This window comes from Chaetodon trifascialis, chromosome 18 (assembly GCF_039877785.1).
Source record: "Chaetodon trifascialis isolate fChaTrf1 chromosome 18, fChaTrf1.hap1, whole genome shotgun sequence".
In the NCBI taxonomy this organism is placed as follows: domain Eukaryota; kingdom Metazoa; phylum Chordata; class Actinopteri; order Chaetodontiformes; family Chaetodontidae; genus Chaetodon; species Chaetodon trifascialis.
Window position 1 is genome coordinate 18241428 of NC_092073.1, and position 25410 is coordinate 18266837.

General features: G+C 44.4%; 1 protein-coding gene across 8 annotated transcripts in view; it reads left to right on the top strand.

The window, feature by feature from the left end:
- The window catches only part of smarcd3b (SWI/SNF related BAF chromatin remodeling complex subunit D3b), a 40441-nt gene that overhangs the window by 4246 nt on the left and 10785 nt on the right, over positions 1 to 25410 (top strand). For 2 of the 8 annotated variants that reach the window (XM_070985838.1, XM_070985839.1), the window contains exons 1-5: positions 7397 to 7611; positions 16245 to 16468; positions 20666 to 20755; positions 23096 to 23138; positions 25266 to 25388. In XM_070985838.1, coding sequence (XP_070841939.1) covers positions 7534 to 7611; positions 16245 to 16468; positions 20666 to 20755; positions 23096 to 23138; positions 25266 to 25388 — 558 coding nt within the window. In that variant the 5' untranslated portion in view covers positions 7397 to 7533. Of the gene's footprint in view, positions 1 to 7396; positions 7612 to 16244; positions 16469 to 20665; positions 20756 to 23095; positions 23139 to 25265; positions 25389 to 25410 lie in introns of those variants that run through there. The other 6 variants (XM_070985840.1, XM_070985841.1, XM_070985842.1 and 3 more) reach the window with 3 other exon arrangements.

Sequence of the window (25410 nt, forward strand, 5' to 3'; positions counted from 1 at the left end):
TAAGCACCGCTTTCACACGGCCGACTAAACCTCCTCTGTACCATTTCCACAGTGAGATTATAGATTTTTATGGATTTAAGTTGAGCTCTTTGTAACCTAATTAACATGTCGTCCTCCCTGCCTACCAACAGATTATAACAGTGTTTTATAATCACAGTAATCTTACCTAAAGCGCTGGCTGTGGGGTTTTTTCAGTTGCATATTACTCCCATTCATAATGTACAGTTAGTTGTCTAATGGGATTTGATGCTGGACTCAGAGACGAACTGTCTGGGTCCTAATGGTGCTACAGCTCACAGAGCGGGTGGTTGACCCATTTAGATGTTAACGCTCAAAACTGCACCATGCTCTGTTGGAGAGTTCCAGTATAACCCAGTATAACACAGTAATGTCATGGCTGGCGCATAAATAAAATGTCCCTTCCCTTTCAGGTGCAAAAGATTTAAATAATTAATATAAATGTTTTCAAAGAGATTAATGAAAGTTTCCTATTCTGGATCAGGCTTTAATGAATCATTGGTTTTCCCTGAAGCACATAAAATGTGTTTTAGGGCTGCAACAATTACTTTCATTATCACCTAATCTGTTGATTATATTCTCACTTCATCCGCCGGAAAATAGTCAAGCCCAAAGGGAAGCCTTGCTAACCTAAACATGAAGATAACAAATGTACTGTCACGTAAGACAAAGAAAAGCATCAAATCCTCACATTTAAGATTGATTAGCAAAATACTTGCTGATTAATTTTCTGTTGATTAATGGGCTAATCTAGTTGTTTTTCACCCCTGACATAATCAGCAGAGAAGACCTTAACCATTTGTGTGCAGCAGGTAGCTTCTGTGGCATTGAGGAGCGTAAAATGAAACTGAAAGTGGAATTTATTTGGCTTTGTATGGTCTTTAATACCACATCCTGAAGAGGCAGTTTTAATTTTGTTCAGCAACTGAGATGAGCCAAAATGGTTACCGCACTAGTGAGGTGACACGTGATACTAGCGCTAGTTGCATCCGCATACAAATGGCCAGACCACATGGACTTTGGTGGCAAATCCAATCGCTAAAATAAATGTTGTCATTGTTTCAATTGTCAGTTTTATGCTGTGACAACGCCGTGGTTAAGCTCTGGTCAGGTTTAGGCACGTGGGACTTGGTTAGGTTCAGGAAAAGATCATGTTCTTAAAGGGCCCGTGTGCGTGGTTTAGTGCCATCATGTGGTGAGGTTGTGGACTGCAACCAGCTGAGTACCCCTCGCCTGACCCTCGTAAGAAAACCTATGGTGGCTACTAAACTCGTGAAAAACATGAAAGACGCTCTTGAGAGCCAGTGTTTGGTTTGTCCACTCTGGGCTACTGACAACAACATAAATATAATAATCTATTTCCGCCAATAGATCCGTCTGAATTCTACACACTGGACCTTTAAAAGCCCAGTTTTGTTGCCACAAACCTGCTGAGAAAAACTCAGCTCATATACAAGCATCTGTAATCTGACCTACATCGTTTTGACACCTGTTGTGGAAGCGCTGACACGATGCACGTGAAACATACAAATTTAACATTCTCGTAGTTTGCTGATAGGTATATTGCGTCCATTTCATTCTCGCTGCTGGGCTGTGAAGACACCAAAAACACTGTTGCAGCGTTTGGCAGAGAGGAGATTGTCTGCGCTCTCAGTAACATAACACACAAAGCCTTTTCTCTCCTCTGTTTCTGTACCTGAATGTAACCGTGCACATGGAGCTCTTTGATTTTTGGTTATGTAACACACATTTGCACACATTAGTTCTTTTCATGAGACAACATTTGTGTATTTATTGGTTCAGGTGTGTGTGAACCTCTCATCATCCAATTAAAAATGAGTATGCAGCGATGTTTTCGGCCATTTAATACTCAACCACTGTTCCTCAAAGACTCTTTTAACCATCTGGGTGGGAAAATGCTCCGTCTGTCGTACAATCTGAAAGATTTTTTTAAACCTGCTCCCATTTCGAGTCGGTCTCCTAATCCAAAAGAAAATGGTGGCCAGAAGCAGCGGATGACTTCGCTCAGTCTGTAAAACAAATGTTTGAAATGTTTTAATGAGTCATATTCATGTGTTGCTTATAATTCAGGCTACCTGGATTAGGAAAAGAGTGTTTGTGGATTTTGGAAAAAGCTTCAGAGCAGCGTCAAGTGTTTACACACAACCTTCTGGGTTTGTCATTAATATTTAGGGAAATCGCAGGCTTGGCTGTGTGACTCACATGTAATAGTAATAAATGAGAGGCACAAACTGGGGCTGATACAGTGTGTGTGTGCTCTCTGATGAATATCTCTAATTGCCTCTTGGATGGTGTTTTGTGAACCGGAGGAAGTGGATCTACTTTTCGACACAGAGATGCTTTCATTCCTTTGCGGGTCGCATGTGCAGACATGGCAGCGGTGGAGTTTTCAGGCTCCTTCTCCGCCTCCTCTGTCTGCCTCCCCTCCCCGCGTCTGATTTTCATCTCTTGGCTTTGGAGTCGCCTCGATCCGGCCCCGCACATACCAGTCCTGCCCTCGTTCTGTCGCCTCTCTCTCCCATCCCGCACGGGCAGAGTGGTGCTGAAAGATCCGGGCTAATACTTAGCTTGGATGCAGAGTAGGAAAGAAGAGAGAGCGAGAGATGGGGGAGGGAGGGAGAGAGGGAGGGAGGGAGGGAGCTCGTAGTGGCGGAATTACTGCCAGTTTTATTTTTCATCCCCTGGAATTTTATATGGAAGGTGTGTCTGGTTTATTCATGGAAAATGACTGTTTCTCGCTGTAGATTTGTGTCAGAGTCGACCCCGGTGACCTCGGCGCTGACTCACACGGCCCACTGAAGCCTTTTCCGCCTCAAAACACTTGGATTTCTTTTTAGTTTTAAACTTTAAACTCAGGAATCGCTCCTCGCTCGGCTCACCAGCTGCTGCTCCAGTTTTCAAGCCACTGCAGTCGGCGTCGCTCTCATCCGATTGGCTGTTAGCTTTGGACGCAAGGCAGATTATCCCGTTGTCATGGCTACAGCAAACAGGAAATGCCCTGAAGCAGGTAATGCTTCGGGCCTTGTTCCGGTGTGTCACTCGATGCTTGCGGGGGGAAACTCGGCTCATTTCTGTTGCATCTGCTCCCACAATGCCTCCTTCTTCTTCTTTTTTTTTAGGGCAATGGGAGCAGCCAAGGAGCTGAACCATAAACGCCGTCTGGATAAAGATGCTTTGTCCCAAACAAGCCCTGAAATCCAAGGTCGAGCCTAAACTCCTTATCTGCGGATTCCTCGGTTTGATGCTTAACGTAGTGCCGCTGCTTTGCACAGCCTCATTCACCCATTTCCTCTGCGTATATTGTACCAAATCACTTTGATCGCAGAATATCAGCAGATGCCCCATTATTTAAAGCCACCACGGTAGACTTCTCCCTCTCGGCAGGTTCCTCTTCATTACACATGCCGAGCCGCGAGAACTTGGCCCTGAAATGTACTTCTCTGCTCCTTAATCCCCCTCCGTGAAGGTGCAGGTCTGCGTGCTTTTGTACACTCCCTTTGATAGCGGCTGATGGCCATTGAGTGGCTTTGGGAGAGCTCTGGCCTTTAAGCAGCTTGAGCTGGGTTTTGTGTGGAGCGCTTAAACTGAAGAAAGAGAAAAAGAGAGGGGCCCAGCAGTGGGAGGGAATCAGACTTTCCTCCGTGCCCTCGGTACAGTCCATATTCCCCCTCGTGCACCCCATCTGTCTGTGACAATAATGTTGACGAGGGCAGGTTCCTGGTTTCTGGTATGTAAACCTTGCCACTGGGAGCTGCTCGTTACACATCAACACCGGTAGAAATCTTTGGTCTTTGTGTACTCGCTCTTGCTCTTTTTCCTTCCTCCCTTGAGTTAATTGTTACGAGCTTGTAGAAAGAGATTTTTATGGATTTCTCTGCCTTCCTTTCTTGCTTTCCGCTCAGTCTATTGAACTTCATAGCATGTCATTTTAGAAAAGATGGAGGAAAATCGACTACAGCTATGCCACTTGATTGAGTTACAGGTAATTGACTCTGCAGTACATCTTGTGATTCAGCAGTTACAAACCCCCTCGGCTTGAGACCCTTTTTAAAGGCCCACTCATTTTCTCAATCAGCGCCTTACTGTGAGGATGCCATCCTACATTAAAACTCATTTTTATGCCAAAGTTAGATGATGTCCCGCTCTTCCGTGCACCAGTGTGCACCGAGTTTAGCAGCGCTGCGGCTTGTTTGCCAGTAAAATCGGATCAAACCGCAACCACCCAGTCTGAGAGTGGTGTTTAACTCAATTGCTTTTGATTCTTAAATGTCCTGGAGAAATACTTGCATGTGACCCTGATCACAGCAAAATAATCGATTAACCGTCTAGGTTAATTTTAGAAACAAAAACTCCAAACATTACTTAGTTCCTGCTTATCATTTGTGAATATTTTCTGCTTTTATCTGTTTCACGTCACTGCAAACTGAATATCTTTAGGGTTTCAACTGTTGGTCGGACAAAACAGCCCACTTGAATATGTAACCTTGGATTTCTGGAGTACTGTGAAAGTCTTCTTTTCACAGCCTTCTAATATTTTATAGATCTGATGAGTTAATCAATAATGAAAATAACTAGCAGTTGCAGCCTCGCAGATTGTGTCATTTTCAAGGTCTTGTGGAGGCTTGAAAAGGTGAAAGCATCCTCTGTTTCACAGCAGGGAGTCCTTGGTTGGGATCAATAGTTACAAACTGTGCAATGATGATGCAGCCAGTGTTGCAGCTTAGAAAACCAGTCAGACACTTTGCCTATTGTATGAAGACTCTTAGTGAGAGCTTTTTGTCTCCCTCTTGTGGCCAAATACGGTAGTTAAGAATTAAAAAAAACCCTGAAAATTGCTTGTAAAATGTAAGTGGTTGAGCAGTGATTATAGTGTTTGAGTGAGCAGCGTTTTAAGGATTTTATGCTCTGTGATGCCCTGTGTTCATCCACTTGTGCAGCCTGGCCCTGAACCTGGATCCCTCCTTCCATTCGAACAGCCACCCCCCCCCACCCCACCCCCACCGCCTGGCTGCTCCCTCTGTTGGTCATCAATAATACTACTGCTGCTCCCTTACCCCCTGTTAGCCCCCCTCTACCCCCTGTCTGCTACACATTGGGACATTACCATTTGGTGAGACTGACTGGCTTTGGTGAGGGAGACGGTGGGGGTCCGGCAGGGGGTACTCCTGCGCTCAAGGCTCCCTTTTGCATCGACCGAGCTGCTGGATCTCTTTGTTATCGTTGAACCCACGTGCCGTTGCTGGAGAAACGGCACACTGGCACCATGTCAGAATCCGCATGGATAAACTCGCCGGGTTGAGCTTTTGACCTTGAGGGGAACTGAGACGCACACCTTGTGTGACCGTGTGATTAATATTTGTAAAGCCTGCGTCATTTGTTATGTAATGCAAGGTTAATCTAATGCATAGCGGGAGTGTGGGCTGATATTGTTGCAGTATTTCACTGCAGGGAGGACGCAGATGGATTGAGGCAGCAGAGAGAAATGTAGCAGTGGAGGTTTGGGTTCCTTCTGTACCTCAAAGCCTTCCAGACTGGAGAAGTGACAGCAGCAGTACACTCATCTCAACAGCAGGTGTCACCACCAAGCAGACTGATGCCACAAGCTGCCTGCAACACATGGGAGGGCCAGCTTCTGTCTATCAATAAGTCGTTTCCAATAATCAGGGATGTGAAGGTCATGTGTTTGTATCCTGTATTCCTGCCGCTCCTTTAGGTTTCAGTCCTAACATTTCACTCAGCAATGGCGTCTTCTCGTCACGTGTCGTGGATAGTATGCGTGCATCAAAAACGGCTTGGGTCCTTTTTAGACGTCTCTGAGGGATGGTGCATCCTCCAGAAGGTCATGACCTCCGACCTGAAGGTCACAGGCCCACTAGCCAGCTGTCCACACAATAAGAGCCGAGTTTTCCTCCCAGCCTCGCGCCATTTTTACAGAGCGAGCTCGTCATAATGTTGTGATATTTGAAGGGCAGATTTTGTGCAGCTTTGCATCAAAGCGCTCCACCAACTGTTAAAACTGTTGTGGGTCATTTCCTTTCTGCTCTGACACCTGGTTAGACACTTTTCTGATGTTCTCACAGCGGCAGAACAGAGGACGGGGAGACAATAATAGTGACAATTTGCCGTCCTGTGTCACGAGCCGAGCCCCCTTTGAATCTGCCCCACTTCACCTCCTTTGTCATTCAAATAACCTCATGAATATTTCACTCCCCTGATCTGACGCCTGGAAGAAGGGAGGGAGAGAAAGAGTTGCTGCAGCCGAGGGAGACATGAGAGAGTCATAATCTTCACCGTGGCCCGGCTGTAGTCGCAGCGGTGACCTGTGTGGCAGTGGCTGAAGCTCAGGCTGGTGTGTCACATCACAACCCCAAAAAAAATCAGAGCACAGAGAAGCAGTGTACTTCTGCTTTACCTCAAAAACATCCTTCAGTTCATCAGGCTTTTTTCCCCCTGCTTTCCATTTTCTGCATTTTGAGGAGAAATGTGTAAGAAAGGCAAGAAATCCCAACAGAAACTAATTTCATGTGTCAAGCGACACAGTCAGACCTGCCGGCTCTTTGCCTTTTACGCTGAAGCCACAGCCTGAATGTAGCCTCTGAGCCGACTAGTGGGTGAAAGGTAAAGCTAATGAGGCGAGTGGAGGAAACACTCGTAACCTATGAATGCACTCTGCCAAAGGCCAGCGCAGAAACGCAGGAAACCAAGGTGCTCTTGACGTGGCCTTCTCCAATTGTGAAGTGGCTTTAGAGCCGAATTGTGCACTCAGAGGCAAACATAAATGTAGTTCCCCTGAGTGGAGTGCTTTCAATGGAGAAAAAAAAAAACCACCTCCTCCATATCACCACATCATGACTCCATCATATATGGCAGCTTATGTGTGTACACATGCGTTAATGCTGCGCAGCCCCTTTAAGAGCCCAATGTCCTTTTTTTTTTTTTTTTTTTTTTTTTTGAGAATGAGCCCAGGACTCGGAGCTCTGTGTGTGCTGACCGTGGCCTCCGAGTTGGTCACCAGGGGGAAGCTGCAACAGAGGAATGGGTAACTGACTCTCACCTCCCCAGCCCCCGTTTCGACCGAACGGCAGCCTCGCCGCGTCGCATGCCCTTATCTACCAATGGAATGCAACAGCTGTGCGGGGGAGCGTCAGGGTGGGCTGGCTGAAACCCCCCTGCCAGACCCCCGCACAGCTCTCCCTCCACCACCCCCACCTCCAAGCGACGTGCCGGGCTCCTGAAAGGCAGCTCAACTAAAAAGTGAGCTAGACACAGTGAGAGACTCGGCAGGGCTGCTGCACATTCAAAATAGAGTCAGAGGGAGGGAAGAGAGAGAGAGAGAGAGAGAAGGAGAGTCAGGGACAGGCAGTGCTGAAAAGGAGAGCACAAAGAGAAGGAAAGTGGAGCAGGGGAGGGGAACAGGAGGCTGGGTGAAGGGAGAGGGAAAGACAAAAGAAGGAGAGGGGAGACATAGCAGGGTGAACGGAGGGGACTGAGCAAATGGCTACGGAGGAGACGGCGGGGGGAGCCAGGAAAGCCACCAAGAGCAAACTGTTTGAGTTCCTGGTCCATGGAGTGGTGAGTGGCGCTGTCCGTCATTCCCGTGAAGGGAGCTGGGCTCTGGCATGCATCTGTGTGTGTGTGCGCGCGTGTGCGTGCGTGTGTGTGTGTGCATGAGTCGGCGCAGCAGCAGCAGCAGCAGCAGCGGTCTGTGTGTTAGAGATAGCTGGGTAAAGCTGGCCATGTGAAGGTTATTTCCAGCCCCCTGGATCCCAGCCTGTTAGGAGATGGCTTGAGAGAACAAGAAGTGGAGCAGCATGGATGGATGGAGCTGAGCAGGAGAAGGATGGGGAGCAGAGGGTTTCTGAGACACACAAACACACACACACACACACACACAAAAAAGGATAATTGTAGAAATAGAAGCTAAGCAACAGCAGCAAAAAGCAGCCAGCTCCCCCTTTGGCTAACAGAGAAGCACACTGCTTCCCGGGGAGTCACAGACAGACGGGGGGGGGGGATGACGAGTCCACTCACAACAACACAGTCAGAGCAGCCTTCCAGGCAGCGAGTCGGTGGTTGGTGGAAGGACTTGAACCTGTAAGGTCACGAGACAAACGGACGTAGTAGCGTAGACGGAGCCGAGGCAGACGGCCAATCCTGGAAATCATGCAGAACAATCCGTCCATTCATGTGAAGCTAGCATGAAATGTCAAGTGAAGTGTTGCTCACGGTTAGAGGTTAGGCAACTGTTACCATAAGCCTCATACTTTGCATTAATAACAGAACATGGAGGGTTTGTTTTGGTCAGGAGCTGAGTGAATCAGAGGGCTGAGGATGGTGTAAAAGTCTCGGTCAGTGACACTTTTCTGTTGGAAGTTTTAGCAGGTGTGTAAATAAGCTGGTGAGTTATGGCAGTGATTGCCAGTCTGTGGTCTACTTTCAGATTGTTTCATTAGGACTGCAGCTAACGATTCTTTCAATTATCACTTGATCTGCCAATTATTTTTGCCATTCAGTGTCAAAACACTGTGTAAAAATACCCATCGCAGCTTTCCAAAGCTCAAGGTGACATCTTCAGATGTTTTGTTTTGAGAGCCCAAAAATCCCAAACCCATTGATTTTTTTTTACTTTTCTTTGATAAATGGCAACGAGAAGCAGCAGATCCTCAAACTGAAGAAGGTGCAAACAGAGAATGTGTAACCTTTTTATTTACTATTTTTGCCTGAAAGCAATTAATCGTTTTCTGGAACGTCAGCTGTCGATAAACTAATCAATTCATCATTTCAGCTGCAGTGTTTTGGAAGTGTTTTTATTAGCGAGTTGACCGTAGAGCCACTCAGACTGAGGACAATGAGGTTCATGCTCATCTGCTAAATCCCTTTGGCCAATAACATGATTATCAATAGTCTTAGGAAGAAAAAACACTCAAGATTTCACAATAAAAGCATAAAAGTTAAAGAAAAGTCCAATTAAAAATTATACTTTTGTTCTGCTGAATTTTATGTCATGTTCTCCCACCCTGTCAGTCATCAGCTGACCACTTAGATACGTCTCATGACCCCATTTGGAGTCCCAACCCCTCGCTTAGAAGGTATTATTTCCTAATAAATATCCATCTCGTTCTGCAGATAACTTGTGGTTTCTACTCTCTGATTAAGTTGAACTGAATCCTACCTTTGTGCAGATCCTGAAACCTGGCATCACCTTCTAATCCTCAAGTACATCGAGAAGGTCAAAAAGACTTTCTGGTAGTTTTTTGTTCAATCAAAGACAGATTCTTTCATCCTCAGACTGTTCTATTGGAATAAATGTATATTTTAGAGTATTTTGAGCCTCCAGTAGAGAACTGACAGGAAATGAGGGGATGGACGGATGGGGAAGGAGGACACTCGAGCTGACGACGTTGTGGTTCATGGTCGGTGCTAAGGTTGCTTTTTCAATCATTTTCTGAGGCCTGAAGAGGTAAAAGTACACAGAGCGTCTGTGTGGTCCCGAGGTTGGAGAGCAGTTTCTAGAGCTGAAACGATCTCATAGAGCAGAGGTCAATTAAATGTGTAATTGATCATCATTTTCTACGCAAAATTCTAAAAATTCACCTGTTGTGGCTCCTGAAATTAAAACATAAGACAAATTTTCAATTTTTCCATCACAGTTAAATGAATATTTTTGGATGTCAGGCTGTTGGTTGAATTCTGATACTGGCATGCTCAAAGTGATCAATAATGACCCAATTACTACAACTGTCTCATTGTAGATGTTGCTTTCAGCTGCACTGAATCTCACCTTTGCACCAATCCTGAAACTTCCTAATCCTCAAGTACATCCAGAAGGTCAAGAAGACTTCACGTTATGTGTTTCAGTTCTTCCTCTGGCTTAAAATCACAGAGCTAGCTTGACTGAGCTCTGGCTCTAGGCGGGAGTGGGTTTTAATCGGTGCTGATGTTGCGCGCGCTGACACCGGGTCGGTTTATACACTGAAACAAGATGAGGTATTGTCCCTTTGACAGGAGCGGTCATTACAGGGGCTTTGGTGCTGAAGCCCTGTGCGCAGAGACAGACTTTGGGAAACAATGGACCAGGTGATTGATGAGCCATATGAGTGTGTCCTCTCAACAGACCAATTAACCTTGATGAGGCTCTGGCTGCTCCAAGCCAAATATTTCCCTCTGCTTATTTTCTCTCATGCCCGCCTCTCTCCCCTGTCTCCCTCTCCTCTCTTTCCTCGCTCTTTCCCCCACATTTTAAGACGGAAAAGTCTTGTTATAATAGTTGCGGCAGGTTCCTCGCTGTGTATACTGCAGAATGGAGAAATATTTATACTATGGGATATGGGGATGATTCGGCGCAGTTTGTTAGCTTGTGGCGAGGGATGACGTTTCCTTTCCCCTCATGGGCGAATGAAGTAAAGCAAGCTTTTGTGCACTCAGAAACATGCATGTGCAGATGCATTTGCGCACACAGGAGTATACAGAAATCCACTATATGCAAACATTGTTGTGGTTTTCGAAGGTCGTAGTGTTCCTGCCTCCCAGCGGCAGCGTGTGTGTTGTGGGGGAGAGTGTTTGGCCGAGGTCTGGTTCTAGGACTGATGGGTGGGCTGAAGGCCTGGCTGAGGTCTCTTCCTCTTTCTCTCTCATTATCTGCCTTACCTCCCCCCCGCTGTGTTACTTCTGTGACTCTTGTGTGTGTGTGGAGGTCAGCGAGGGCCGCGGTGATGAGAAAAGCCTTCCAGCGCTCTGCGTGGGAAACCCCGATAAGCCAAAACATAATACGACACACCGTAGCTTCGTCGTGTGTGTAGTCTGAGTGTGTTTGTGGGAGAGCAAGTGAAGGGGCCTTCGAACATAAACTTGCTTTACAGTTAAGTTCACTCAAACTAAAAAAAAAATGTGTTCTCGCTCACTTTTAGTGGTATCCGTCGGAGCACATTTTCAGATATCTCAGTCGTTTGCGTCCACACGAACACAATGGAGATTTTTCTGTGGTGCTCACAGCACCGAGAAGTGATTTTTAAAATATTAAACACAGCCACTTGTCTTTTCAAAATACCATGTCCTGGTTACTTTGGATGATAATCACAGACCTTGCCATGATCAGTTCTCATTGAACTTACTTCCTACCAAAGAAATAGTTGCTATGAAAACTGTCCAAGGTGTTAGGAGCCACAGTAACGGGAACGCTGTTGCTGTCACTCGTTAAATGTGATGTTTCAATGTTGAGATTGTAATTACCTTTATTGTGCTATTGCTATGTGTGTGTATGTATGTATGTACACATAAGGGGCAGTGTGTAGGATTTAGGGAGATCTACTGGCAGATATATGTTTCCAGCAGTGTAAAATCACCTGAAAATAACAATTGTTGTGCGTTCATTACTGTAGAATGAGATATTTATATCTAAAGGGGGGGTGAGTCCTCTTCCACTGAGTCCGCCATGTTGCTACTGTAGCCCAGAATGGACAAACCAATCACAACCCACGTAGCTTCACCTACACCGCTAGAAAATTGATGAAAATGAATCTAATTGATGTTCAGTCCAATAAACCGGGTTCCATGTAGGGCTGCAATGAATTATTAGTTACTTTTATGACTGATAAATCTGTAGGTATACAGGGTCCCAGACTTTTAGGCAACATCTTCAAATGCCTTGTTCCGTCAGACCAACAGTGGAAAACCCAAAGATATTCAGATTATCATAGAAATCAGAGAAAATCTGGACCGAAGGCTTCTCCTTGATATATATGTGGCTTGGGCTGTGTGGCTTTGTGTGTTTGCAAATGTCAGAAATGTAAAGAAAAACAATGAATGTTCATTTTATGGAAGACAGTGACAGTTTTCAGTGACAGTGGAGGATGATAAATGTTTTTTGCTTGAAAAATGACTGAGACGACTGATCTGTTGTCAAAATTGGTCAGCAGACAAATCGTTTCAGCTCTGATCAGTATCAGCAAATGCTTTACATTAGACAAAACCTTCATTAGCTCATTTTCATTAGTTTTTAATACCAACAGACAACAGAATTTTGTAAAACAATATGTTCAATCATTAGGATTTTAACATTGTCAGTTAATGATATACATGCATGAGTCATGTTGCTAATTGTACATCTAAAGCAACATACTTTGATTAAGGATTCATTTCTTCTCTGGTCGTAAACTGAATATCTTATAAAACAAGCAATTTGAGTACCTTAGCTTGTGTTTGTGGCACTAAATGATAAATTGCTGAATGAAAAAATGAGCCCTGTCCCATTCAAGGAACCTCGTCTTCAGCGTTTAATAGATTTCAGGGCACTAATCGAAGCCTTTAAAGAGGCCGTCCATGTTACAACCCACAGATTCATATGTTTAGTAGAGTGTGGGTTAAGTTTGGCCTCTTCAAATCCCTCCAGAGATGCCAACACACTTCTCAGATATCCATCCACATGGCAGATTCGATTGCTGGCTGGCTGGCTGGCAGAGCTCCGGGCAGAGTGTTGGAGCCAGTTCAGCAGGTCAGATTATAGAGTACCGCTCATTGTGTACGTGTGTGTGTGTGTGTGTGTGTGTGTGTGTGTGTGTGTGTGTGTGTGTGTGTGTGGATCGAGGGGAAATTCATCTTGCACATTATCCAGCTATGGTTTTCTGTATCTGTTATCTGAAAGGCTCAAATTCTCCAGACAGACGCTTGTAACAGAAGTCTCTGTCTGGCTGCTGGAGGTCTTGTCTGATGCCTGTTACTGTCCAGCTTAGGTAGGAAGCACACCGCTAAACAAGGGGTCTCGTAAGTGACGGCACTCGAGTGGGAGGCCCCCACCATATGTTGTCTTATCCTTTCCTGTTTGGAGACCCTTCTCAGTTGCCTCAACATCCCCCTCCCCCATGCCGGCCAAACTCCCAGCCAGAGTGACAGCAGCGCCTGCTCGGACTTCTTATCGCAGGATCTCTGCTTGGTCACCATTTCAAAGGGCACATAATACGTCAGTCTTATTATACTTGCGCTGTCGCACTCTGCTTTGACTTATTAAATCTGTCCGTGAATACACGCTTTTACATTTGCACCCAGTCTGATATCTAGCTTTCTTATTGCGCCCTCCCTGCTGTTTATTAGCTTCTTCTTTGTTTGCTTTCGGGGGGTTTTCACGTGTGTTTGTGGACAGTCTAAAGATCAAATCTGATGCGTGTATGTACAAACAGTAATCCACTTTTAGAGGTAACAAACAGTGTGAAATGTTGGAAAGGCGCGAGCATATGAGCGCTTATGAAACTCTTGATTTGTATCCTTCAGCTGTCCTTGTCTCGCCAACATTTACCCATTCTGTTACAAAATGTAGCTGGCTGTTTCTGTGCCGATTTGAAAAACGGCATTTATTTTTTGCAAGATGATGGTTAAATATTGGGTCTAGCAAGTCAAGGCTCTGCTTAACTACAAGGTTTGGATGTTCTTTTGAATAATAGAAAGGTAGAGGGAGGAATTAGACATCCTTTGTGGTTTGAAAGGTCCATGTGACAGGTCGTCCGTCCTTTGTAGAGTATTTATAGTTTGAAATTAACTGACATTGATGATTTTCATATTTTTGCGTCAATTTGTGCTCATAATACATTTCAGAGGTACTTGCACTTTGCACAAGATTTTACATACAAACCCTGTGATGAGCTATGAAATATGTGTTGTTATAGATCAAGTCACACAACAGTCAGGGCCAGATTAACCTGCTAGGTGGGCCCGGGGCAAAAGTAAGCCATGGGCCCCTAATCAGATCCCCCAACCTCCCTTTCGCCCCCCTGGGTTAGCTTTAATTTGATTAAATGCCATATTATATGAAAATATGCAGCATGTGAACACAATGTCGACTAGGGCTGGATGTTATAACTAATTTAATGTGATTAATTTTAATTTTCGCTTTTGGACAATGTGTAAAACGTCTACATTGTGAAAACTGAGATATTAAAATGCACAAAAAGGGCCTATGCAGCGAATAAGTAAATGATAGCTGGCCACTTTAGCTGTCCTTCATCATTACAGTCCCATAAACAGGACGGTATCAGTTATATTAGCAACATGTACTTAAATTAGCTGCACGTAGTTATATTAGCTATATGCAGTTATATTAGCTAGAGTTATGTATATTGTTTAGTTATAGGAGTGATTTAAATCAAACCCTTTAAATTTTATTGGATTGTTAAAAACGTAAGCATGGCTAAGCTAATGTAGCGCAATATGAAGCTTTGAAGCGTTACGTAGCTGTTGGACTGTTCACCTCCACGCACGCCTCCCTCAACCATGCCCTTAGATCAGGATGAGGAGGGTTAATTAAAAAAGAATAAATTAGCCTTCATCCACATTCATTAGAAATGCAAACAAAGTTTTTGCCAGCTGAAATTGAAACAGGCACCGCTTTTTATGATGCTCTGCCAGCTACGTATGCTAGCTAACGGTCAGGTGCATTGTTTTATGCCAGTTCAAATCACATTCGATTCAATTCATTTATGTAACAATAAGTTCAAGATGAGTCATTAAAAATACTTTCACATTTCACAGGAAGAGAAAGCCAAGGGATTTTGGCTTTTTTTTTTTTTTTTAACCACATGATTAGCATGCAGTGAGCTACATGAACAGCAAACACAGGGACTCTGAATTAAAACATGTAAAATGTCATTTTCATTTCAGCTTGTGCTCTATTGGTGCATATTACCAAACAAAATGTGGAATAAATTAAATTACCATGAAGGAGCTGCCACACAGATAACCTGGGGCCTTTGTGTCCCCGAGGGTTTGAGGGTAGTTGTCCGCTTGGTAATTCTTGCCAACAGTACATAAATTAGTTAAAATCAGCTAGCCTTTGATCAAGCCCCTGTATGAAAGTGCTGCTTACAGGTTCATACCGGTGGTAATAATAATAATCCAATAATATAATATATCAGATTATAACACAAAGGAGTCATAGTAGTAATTTAAGCCAATAATGCTATACTTTCAGAGATAATAGATTACCTTCTGCTACCTTTGCATAAGTAAAGTATCTGAATACTTCTTCCACCACTGATGCTTTTGAAGTAATGAAATTGTAATTGAGGACTGGTTATTCTGTCTGTGTGTTACCTCCTGGTGGGGTTCTTTACATGCAGTAGGTGGTCTGCGCTCCAGTCGGAGTCAAAGGATTTCTCTCTATCACACGAACCCAAACCCCAATTTGGTTTCAGGCAATAAATGGAGGCGAGAGGCAGCTGTTGCCATGGGAGTGACAAGCACAGGTGAGAGTTCCCCAGTTGTTCCCAGGCGTCAAGACGGGAGTGTGGGACTGTGGACTCCAACACTGTTTGCATTGTTTAGGAGGAGTGTGTGTTTGAGTGTGTGTGTGACAGAGTTTGCACGCTGCGAAACAATCTTCATTTAGTCTATTTTTCAGCCGTCAAACCTGATTTTTGTTTAAAGCAGACAAGAGAACAAGAGAGAAAACAAGACAGAAACAATGCTGCTTGTTCTCAGCACAGTTGCTCTTGTTCCTGGAAATCGGTGGTAGTTATGTGTAGACGAGACGAAATAAGGCCGATCACTGCTTGAGTGTCAGCCGATTTTTCATATGTGGAATGATTCGGGTTCATCTGAAATGACTGCATCTCCCATCACTGGAAGATTAATTTCACCAACACTTTTAGGGCTCAAAAGTTGCCCAAAGTACACACTCCATATTTCATTATGGTCTCTAATGCCCACTATCTCTCTATTACAAATCCCATATTAGATGGCGCTTCTTTTAAGGCTTTGCTAGTCCCTTTCTCTTGTGCTTGCAACCCCAGATGGAAAAGAGTCAAAACATGTTGACGCCACAGAATTGCTTAATGTGTGTCCAAGTTTACCAGCTTAACTGTTGTTTGATTACTGAAAGGTTACTAAATGTTACAGAAGCTCAGAGATGCTCCAGTTTCAACAGAAGCAGAACAGACACCAGACTTTCATTTGAAATGGGAAAAACCTGTGAAGTCTGGATTAGGAGCTGATGTGTCGCTCTTTGTTGCGGTTCAGCTTCCTGATTTTGTCGGATAAAACTTCTCCTTTGTCCACCTTGAATTCATTAGAAGGAGATGCATAAAAGTTGCAACTGATCTCATGTTTTCCTTTGTTATATTTTTAGAAGCACTAATTTGTGATTATAATTAATCACTGCACAGAATGTTTTCCTCATATACAGTATGTGACCCCTCTTTTCTCCTGCTTTCTCGCCACAGCGTCCTGGCATGCCGTCTGGAGCGAGGATGCCCCACCAGGGAGCTCCCATGGGCCCCCCCGGCCCACCGTACGGAGGGAGCCCGGCGGTGCGGCCCGGCCTGCCCTCCCCGGTGATGGAGCCCAGTCGTAAGAGGCCTGCCCCCTCCCAGCAGGTCCAGCAGCAGCAGCAGCAGCAACAGCAGCAGCAGCAGCAGCAGCAGGCCGTCCAGAACCGGGCCAGAAAGTGAGTGTGAATCCAGACCAGCTGCTACCTAAACACTGCATGGCTTGCAGATAGAGCTCCTTGTTTGTCTGCTTTTGTGTGTGATGCTTGAGATCATGCAGGCTACGACGGCTGTGGTTACACTTTGAATGAGTAAAACAATCTGATTTTGCTCATATTGGCATCAGTCTTCAGAACCAAACATGGATATGGTTAGAAATCATGTGCAGGTGATGTAATAAGAGCTGGGCATCGAACCACAATGTTTTTTATCGCCAGCCATACCGAGCACCAAGTGCAATTCCAGATTAGAGTCATAATTTTACTAATTTTAGACTTTGTGTCGTTCAGGAAAGATCCTCTTATATGGCTGCTGGTGTTAAAACGATATTAAACACAAGTTATTTGAGAAGTTTGGATTATTTTGTCAAATGAAAAAATGGGTTTTGGAGAAAAAGAAATGCGTATTCCTCAAAGTAGGTATTGGAAAATGTATTTTTAATGGTCCAAACTGGCACCAGTATCAAATGATCTCTAACAATGCAAAGATCTGCTATCAAGATGAACATTATAGATTATGTTAAAATAATACTCAAATGATCAGTGAATTGATCAGACAGTTGACAGTTGATTAACAATCAGACATAGACGTCGATTCATCAAGTAACCAGAGTCTATGCAGGTTGCTCTGTCTGGCTGTACTTCGGCACAGTGGTGCTATGAGCTAAATGCTAACATCAGCATGCTAACATGCTCACAGTGACAATGCTAATATGCTGATGTTTAGCAGGTACAATAGTACATGTTCACCATCTCAATTTAGTGTGTTAGCATGCTAACATTCGCTAATTAGCATTAAACGCAGATTACAGCTGGATATATAATGTCAAATCCACATAATAGTTGTTTATTTATTAGATAATGAACAACAATTAGATGTTTATTAGATATTTCAGTGTGGACCAAAGTGGTGGACAGAGCAACTGACAGTGAGATCCTTAGCACCACACCACGAGCATGGCTAATAAAAAAGAATATTTTCAGGTTCCAACTTCTCAGATTCATCAATGTTCTATTTTTCTTTGTTTTATATCATTTTAAATTAAATAGCTTTAGGTTTTTAGTGTGATATGTTGATATAAATATGATATATAATATATAAATAATGTAGAAATGATCATGGATAGATTTTAAAAGATAATGAAAATCATAAGTTGCAGCCATAGTGGACATGCCTACTCAGACAGTCGTGTCTGGACTGTGATCTCCTAAAATCAAAAATCATACCGAGAAGTGAAACCATGACCTTTGTGTGTCTCTGTTCAGCTTTCATTTCTGTTTTTGTTTTGACTCTCTTCCACTGCTCCACCCTTTGCATCTTTTGCCTTGCTCGCTGCTCTGTGCATCCACTCCTCACCATCTCAATCGCTGCCTCGACTGAATGTCCCTCCTCTGTTCGCTCTCTGCGTGTCTTTCAGTCGTTGTCGTCCAGTTTGCGCCATGCTCATATCTGTGTGGGTTCTGTCTGCGGGCTTTCGGGGTCTAGCGCTTTGGCTAATTGTGACGCTATCTATTGTCTGACTGCCATGTGCTAAAGATCTGAACATCAGTGTCCCAGGCGCACACACATCCACACACACACACAGTGGATGGATGTCTATTAGTGAGACGAGTGTGTAGCAGGTATGGTCATTAGAAAGGAGATCAATATGCACACTCAGTGGACCTCTGTCTCTCTCTGTCTCATTCTCTTAGTATCTGCAGCACGATTGATCCACTTACAATTAAGCAGGCTTGTCGAACAGGTCAGGGGAAATGTTGTCCTGCGCCGGGGCCTCAACCCCCGGAGCGTCCCGGCTGGCTGCGGAGGGTCTGATTGATGGTCCAGGGTGACCCGCGCAGGTGTCTCTGTCTCTTTCTGTTGCTTTTTGAGGAGCGTGCGTCCTCTGGCAAACAAGTTGATGCTCCAGCTCCCCGCTCTGCTCCATCCAGCTCAAACCCCACGCGGCTGCCAGCTGAAGCCACCTGTGTTTGCAGTGTCATTGAGACCTTATGGTCCCGGCTACACTCCCTCTGCAGAACAAATGCCGTCCTGCGCAAAGTTGCTGCCAAAAATAGGATTTAATCCCGGTTTGCTTTGCATAAAGTGTTATGAATACTTAACGCTGTGTGCTAGAAATTACTTTTGTATGTTTCTAACTTGTTCAACCAAATATGTTTAGTGTGTGCACTGAAGGAAGCACCACATATACATACCGCATATAGCTCATATGTAGATGGTGGGTACAGGACTTTAACACCAGAGACCAAGGTGCACATCCTGACTCCCAACTGTGTTTATATGACATGGAAAATACATTCATTTACAAGATTTTCCCTTAATTTTAGATGAAAAATTTGTTGCAAATTAGTATGCAAATGTAATTTCTAGGAGACATGGTTGAACATTTTTGCATCACCCAAAACACAACGATGTAAGAATAGATTTTAGTATACCTCTGTGGTTAAGTGTGGTTAATAGCAGAGAAAACTGGAGACAGTGGTTCTTAAAAAGCACATTAAAGCTAATTGTCTGTGTGGATTTATCTCATGTGTGCTTTGAAGGTCTTCTTAAAGATCTGTCAAAAAAACATTACAGCGTCATCCTGGTCACAGCGTTTCAGATGCACACGCATTCGCAAAGTTGACACCATGTGGAAATGTCTAAAAAAACTGTGCCCTGACTGGCTTTTCTCATCGCATTTCGTACAATCTTAGGTCGTGCAGTTGCCCCACAAAGGCTGAGCGTCTTCTTTAGTTGCGTAAAGTTAGTTGAAAACTTGGGGCTTTTCCGTTTACACCTTCCACAAAACTGTTCTGCCTTTTGACATTTTGATGCGTCAAATGATTGCTTGTGAATCTGGGAGTTTCCTAGCAACAAACACACAGCACTTCCAACAGTAAGTAGTCAAACAACAAACTTGATAAAAATTGGTGGTGGTTGCTGTGGTTGCCATCACCTTGAACATTGCCTCAAACGTGGCATCTTTTGTTCCCCATGAGGACCGCATTTTTTATGAAGCCCAGACCTTTTATATGAGCCTCAAACCTTGGTTTTTGCTCTTAATTTTGGTCTTTGCCCTTGAAGTAAGCCAAAAACGTTCCTCGCTGCTCATTTAACATGGTTACCGTAGGGTTGCTTAGGGTGTTGTCAAACATGAAAGTCCAAACCAAGGTCCATGTCTTTGTTACAACATGACGTCCTGTCGTCATCACCTACATGGGCTGCATCTCCCTATACATACAAACCGAACATTGATTGGTTCGTAGATGGGTGTGCGTCGTGAGGACCGAGCTCAAGTATGAATTCACCAAAATGAACATCTTTGTCCTCTCTCTGACTACATTTCAGCTAAAAACCTCTCGAGCTACTGCAGCTCATTTTTCCTTTTTCCTGCCGCAGCTTCCTGTAATTGGTCCCAAAGTCTGAGCTATCCTAACAATTGTGTTTGGTCTTGGGGAGGTTTGGCACCTGTGATTTTGGTTCGGATCATACTGAAAAGCCTGAGTGTGGACCCCAAACGAGCCCCATGGGAACATCGCTAGCTTCAGGTGATAATGAAACATGTTTCACGGTGTTAGGAGCTGGGCTAAGGTGCAGGACTGGAGCTGAATTATCTGGTCGAGTTGTTTTTGGCAGTGGAAGATTTGAGATTTTGGTTTGGAAAACGAGCGAAAAGGTGTGAGTAGCATGCATGTTGTCTTCATCTGCCCCCGAGAACCCACTGCACATCACTTCACATGGAACGTCCATATTTGCAACTCAAACAAAAGAGCTAAACTTGAGCGCTGCTTGTTTGCTCCCTTCCATGTGATACACAAGTTCACAATGTGTCCATTGTCAGTGTGTTGTCTGTCTGTGTGTGTGAAGCATGATTGTTTTGGTTCACTGAGAAACTTTGTTGAATGAGCGTGTCCCTCAGATGAGACGCCTCCCAGGTCCTCCTCTGCTGCACTTTGTGCATGCATGGACGCAGATCCACGCCCATCCCAGTGCCTGCCGTTGTCTGAGTTTCAGAGTTTGCACCTACTAACAGACCCTTGAACTTAACACACATCCAACACATCCAGACATATAAAGACCAGGTGTTTCCCCACTGACATCGTACTTGCTACCACTGAGTGTGTGTCTCGCCACAACTCTAATCGGACAACCTTCGAATCCTCACCAATTCTTAGGAAGCCAGTCGGATTCCCCGGAGCCAATGAGATGCCGGCGAGGCAGATGGACATGAGAGAGCCCCAATCAGATCCCACGCTCGGATCAAAGTAGGATTTTATTCTGCTGCATGTCCGTTTTCTTACATTTAGCCTTTCACCTGAGCCCAGCACTCCCTGAATGAGTTGTTTTTGGCCAACTGTACGTACAGGCCTAGAGGTTGACCCCTAAAATGTAGTGGTGCATGCTTTGGACTGGAGCATGGCATGATGGGAACAGTTTTTTTTCAGGTGGAACAGAAAAATAAAGTAGACCCCCCCCCAAACCCCCTTTAAACCAGTTTAAAATGATGGATTGTTATGATGCAGGTTCATGTTTTCCTTTGCAATGCACCCCTGGATCTTTCTATTCAGCAGGCTTGTTTCAGTATTTGGCATGCTGATGTAGCACACTGCTTCACAGACCGTTGCAGTGCTCTGTGATAGAAAACCTCTCTACACTGCAAAAAAAAACTCTACAAGCAAGAAAAAATATTATGTAATCTAAAGACATTTTCTACCATCAAACAGGGGTGGGCGATATGACGATATGAACCATAATATATCCCCGTAGCTCTACTTTTATCAGGTGCTTGTGGGCAATGTTATTAATGAATGTGCACCTGGATTTTTCAGCCAAAAAAAGACATTCCCATTTACTAACATTACTTACTGATCTGTATATATATTGATTTTGCAGCATAAAACGACTGACGATGCTATCTACGTCGCCCACCCCTAGTGTCTAAGAAAAACTCTAAAAGTAAACAAAAAGTTTTTAACTAACATAGAAATCTCTATCTACCCTTGAAAGGATCCATTCAACATTTTGGGAAACACGCTTATTCACTCTGTTGCTGAGAATCAGATGAGAAGATCAATTCACTATCTTACCTGCTAAGTAATGCTAGCAGCCAGTTAGCCTAGCTTAGCACAAAGACTGAAAACAGAGGGAAATAGCTAGCCAGGCTCTGTTGGAAGGTAACAAAATCCACCTGCCAGCACCTCTGAAGCTCCCTTACTGCCAAGTTTGTTAAATCAAGTGTAAAAATTTTGTGATTTTATTGGGTGTTAGCTTGTGCACCCGACAGTTTCTTCTTGTGGGCAGTAATTAACCGACTGTAAGCCCACACCTTTTTAAGCTTTAGTTTGTGTGCACTAAACAAAGCAGATATTAGATGTGATTTAGTGAGCTTTATTGCTGCTGGTAGGTGGATTTTGCTACCTTAAGACAGAGCCAGGCTAGTTTGTTTCCCTTTTTTCCAGTCTTTATGTAAAGCTAAGCTAACTTATGCTAGCTGTTACCTTATATTTAGCAGACAGATGTGAGTGCTATCTCCTCATCTAATTCTTTGCAAAAAGACTTGATAAAATCATTGAAACTCATCAAATTCCCAATAAAGACACTTGAAAGTAGCTTATCTTTTAATTTTGCAGAATTTAACAGTTAAAATCCTTAAACGGGACTACAGAGAAGAATCTGAATCATGAAGTCCTTTGCTTCTTCACACCTTTTCAGAGCTTTGCCAGGAGGATGTCTCACCTGCAAGGCAAGATTACTGATCTTTAATGAGATAAATGTGATTAAATCATCCTAAAATAAGTTATCCTGTCTTTTTTTGAATAACCCTTTTTGCAGTGTAGTGCCATCTAGATGTTTTGAGCAGTTTTTCCTTCTGCCGGCGACACTTGCATGAATTTCCATGGGTGCTCCACATGTCACAGCTGTCCACAGATGTTGATTGGAATATTTAAGGAGAAGGAGGCTCTAGTGTTGTTTTTGTGATCAGTTTAACCGAGTAAGAAAGTTCCAACAAAGGCACTAACGTATTGTCCGTCCTTGGTAAACGTAAGATAAAGAACATGGCATTGGTAAACAAATGTTGTTCTCACACAGCAGGAAATGCCAGGAATTCATGAATGAAAACATCTACACGCACACACACACGTACACATACATTCTCCTCATCTTTAAGACTCTGCGTTCCCAAAAGCTCTTGAACACACATCCTGTCACCACCCGAGTTCTGCTGCAGCAGTCATTCTGCAGAGTGTGTGTGTGTGTGTGTGCGCGTGTGTGTGTGCAGTGAAAACATGTCAGGCAAGAGATGTGTGATGTGACACTTTTTTGGCTGTTGGAGGCTCTCGCTCTCCAGGTGGACCGCTGCATTTCGCACAGACACACGGGCACATACACACACACACACACACACACACACACACACACACACACACACACACACACACACACACACACACACACACGTGCGCACACACACACACAGCTGGGATGCTGGGGTGCTGGATATGGCCCAGCATTTTAGCAGATGGCCTGGGTGCTACGCTATCAGTCACCATAGTAACATGCTCTCTTTTTCCTCTTTCTCTCTGTCTTTCTCTCCCTCTCTCTAGTGCTAAGAGAAGGAAAATGGCAGACAAGATTCTTCCGCAAAGGGTGAGGCTGCATATTTTTACCTTTGTTGCTCTGTTTTTTTTCTGTGTGTGTGTGTGTGTGTGTGTATGTGTGTTGTTATCTTTTGTGCGCAGGAGAGAAAAATCTTGGTCGGTTTTTGATGTCAGGGGTTCTTGGAAAGCGCCGAGGGCCAGAGGATTATGTGTTATTTCCAAATGAGAAGAGGGGATGAGGGGCGCGATCAGGAGGTTTTAGGGGGTTTCTTTGGGGTTTCAGCCTGTTATTTGGATGGTGGCTCATTGATTTAAATTGGAATAGTCAGCGGGATATTGCAGAGACGCCACCACCAGTAGAGGCGAAAGGGGCGGCAGAATCGCCGCGTTGCCACAGGTGAGTCTGCGCCGACTGAGGTTGTGATTTTCCTCCCGTGGTCTCAGTTTTCGGGCCCTGTGCCACGCCATCACCTCACCGCATCCTGGCCAGCGCACAGAAGGCTTTGACGCTGAGACTATGGAGGTCTGGAGACTGTGAGCGCCTTGGCTCAGGTCTTATCCCCTAACATAACCCAGACAGAGAGATAGCAGTAGGCATGGCTGGGGGCGCCACTCCACAATAATGAGTCAGGGACGGGGAATGTCTGCCACACTCCTCCGTCTGCTCGGCACCTCAGCCCGGTGAAAGCCGGCGAGATGGAGATAGAGAAGGAATGAGAGGGAACAATGAAGGCAGCCATTTAGAAAGCAACATGAAAGAGGAGAGAAGAGGGAGGGAGGAGAAGGAGCGAACTGGAGGAGCGTTTGTGCACAGTTTGGCAAGTAAGCAGCAGCCCTTGATGCTCTGAGGACTTTCATCGGTATGGTAATGTCTCGAGTCCGGGCTGGTTGGCTGCACACTCTGCATCTCATTTTTATCCCCCAGTGTCACCAGGCTGGTGTGGACCAACGTATTGATGGTGAGCTGGGCAGCAGCAAAGGGACTCCTGTCAGCTTCGTCTATGTTAAAGAATAAAAAAGCCTCTGGAGAAAAACAAGTCGCACATAGAGGAAATATTATCTGCTGAAGTTCACATACTCTGCTCCACATACTGGAGTCATTTGAATCTAATGAGGACTTTTATGGGGTGTCAAGGTATTAAGTCCTGAACCTCCTTCAAAGTCAGAGTGTCACAGGTTTATTTCCAGCAGGAGCCAAGAGTGAAACCTCTTTTTTTTAATATGTAAGTATTTTTAGGCATTAGCTAGCTTATACCAAAGAGATCAGGGGAGAGCAATGAGGAAACAGCAGCTTAAGTCCCGGGAACATAACAGTTCATGGTCAGCACATTAAACCCTGAGGCCACCAAGGTGAGTTTAACCTCCTGTATGAACCCCACTGACCTGCCAGTCAGTCAGTCAGTCAGTCAGTCAGCACACAATGAGACTGTGCAGCCAAACCCTCTGAACTTTACTTCAAATTCTGCTGGAGATCTCAAACTCTCTAAAAAAAATTACTAATATTCCAGGCTGAAACTGGGGGTATAAAATGACTGAGGAGATTTCCATTTGATGGAGAGGAGTCTTATTTGCCAGTTAGGGCAACAGCAGCTGGTTAACTTATCTTAGCTTACCTTAGTATAAAGACTGGAAACTGAGGGAAGTAGCTAGCCTGTCTTAGTCCAGAGGTGACGAACTCCATGACATCACGTTGTCACATAAAACTGGATGTGTCATTTTAACATGTCAGTGTTTGGACAGATTAAACAAATGAGGTATAAAATGTTATACAGTGAGCTTTGGATGTGCCAGAAGGTGGATTCTGTTAGAGCCAGGCTAGCTGTTTCCTTCTGTTTCATTCTTTATGCTAAGCTAAGCTAACAGCTGCTGGCTGCAGTTAATAAATTGACAGTGGTATCAGTCTTCTCTTCTACTTCTAAAGCAAATAAGTTGAGCTTTTCCCTTTCTTTTATCTTAGTTATTATACCATGCCTTGAAAGGACATCACAGTAAGTCACACGGCTGAATGTCCTTGCAACAAGACTCTGGACCCCCTGCAGCACCAAGGCAGGACAGACACCTAATCTGCTTAAGCCCCTTAGTGATATTCAGATAATAGATGTGAAGGAAATCTGGCTTCTTAATCTTCTGTGATCATCTGCAGATTGTGACGTCAGCTTGTCTCCCCTCTGAGCAGATCCGTGAGCTGGTCCCAGAGTCTCAGGCCTACATGGACCTGCTGGCGTTCGAGCGCAAACTGGACCAGACCATCATGCGCAAACGTGTGGACATCCAGGAAGCGCTGAAGAGACCAATGAAGGTAAGGACAAGGAAACGTTTAT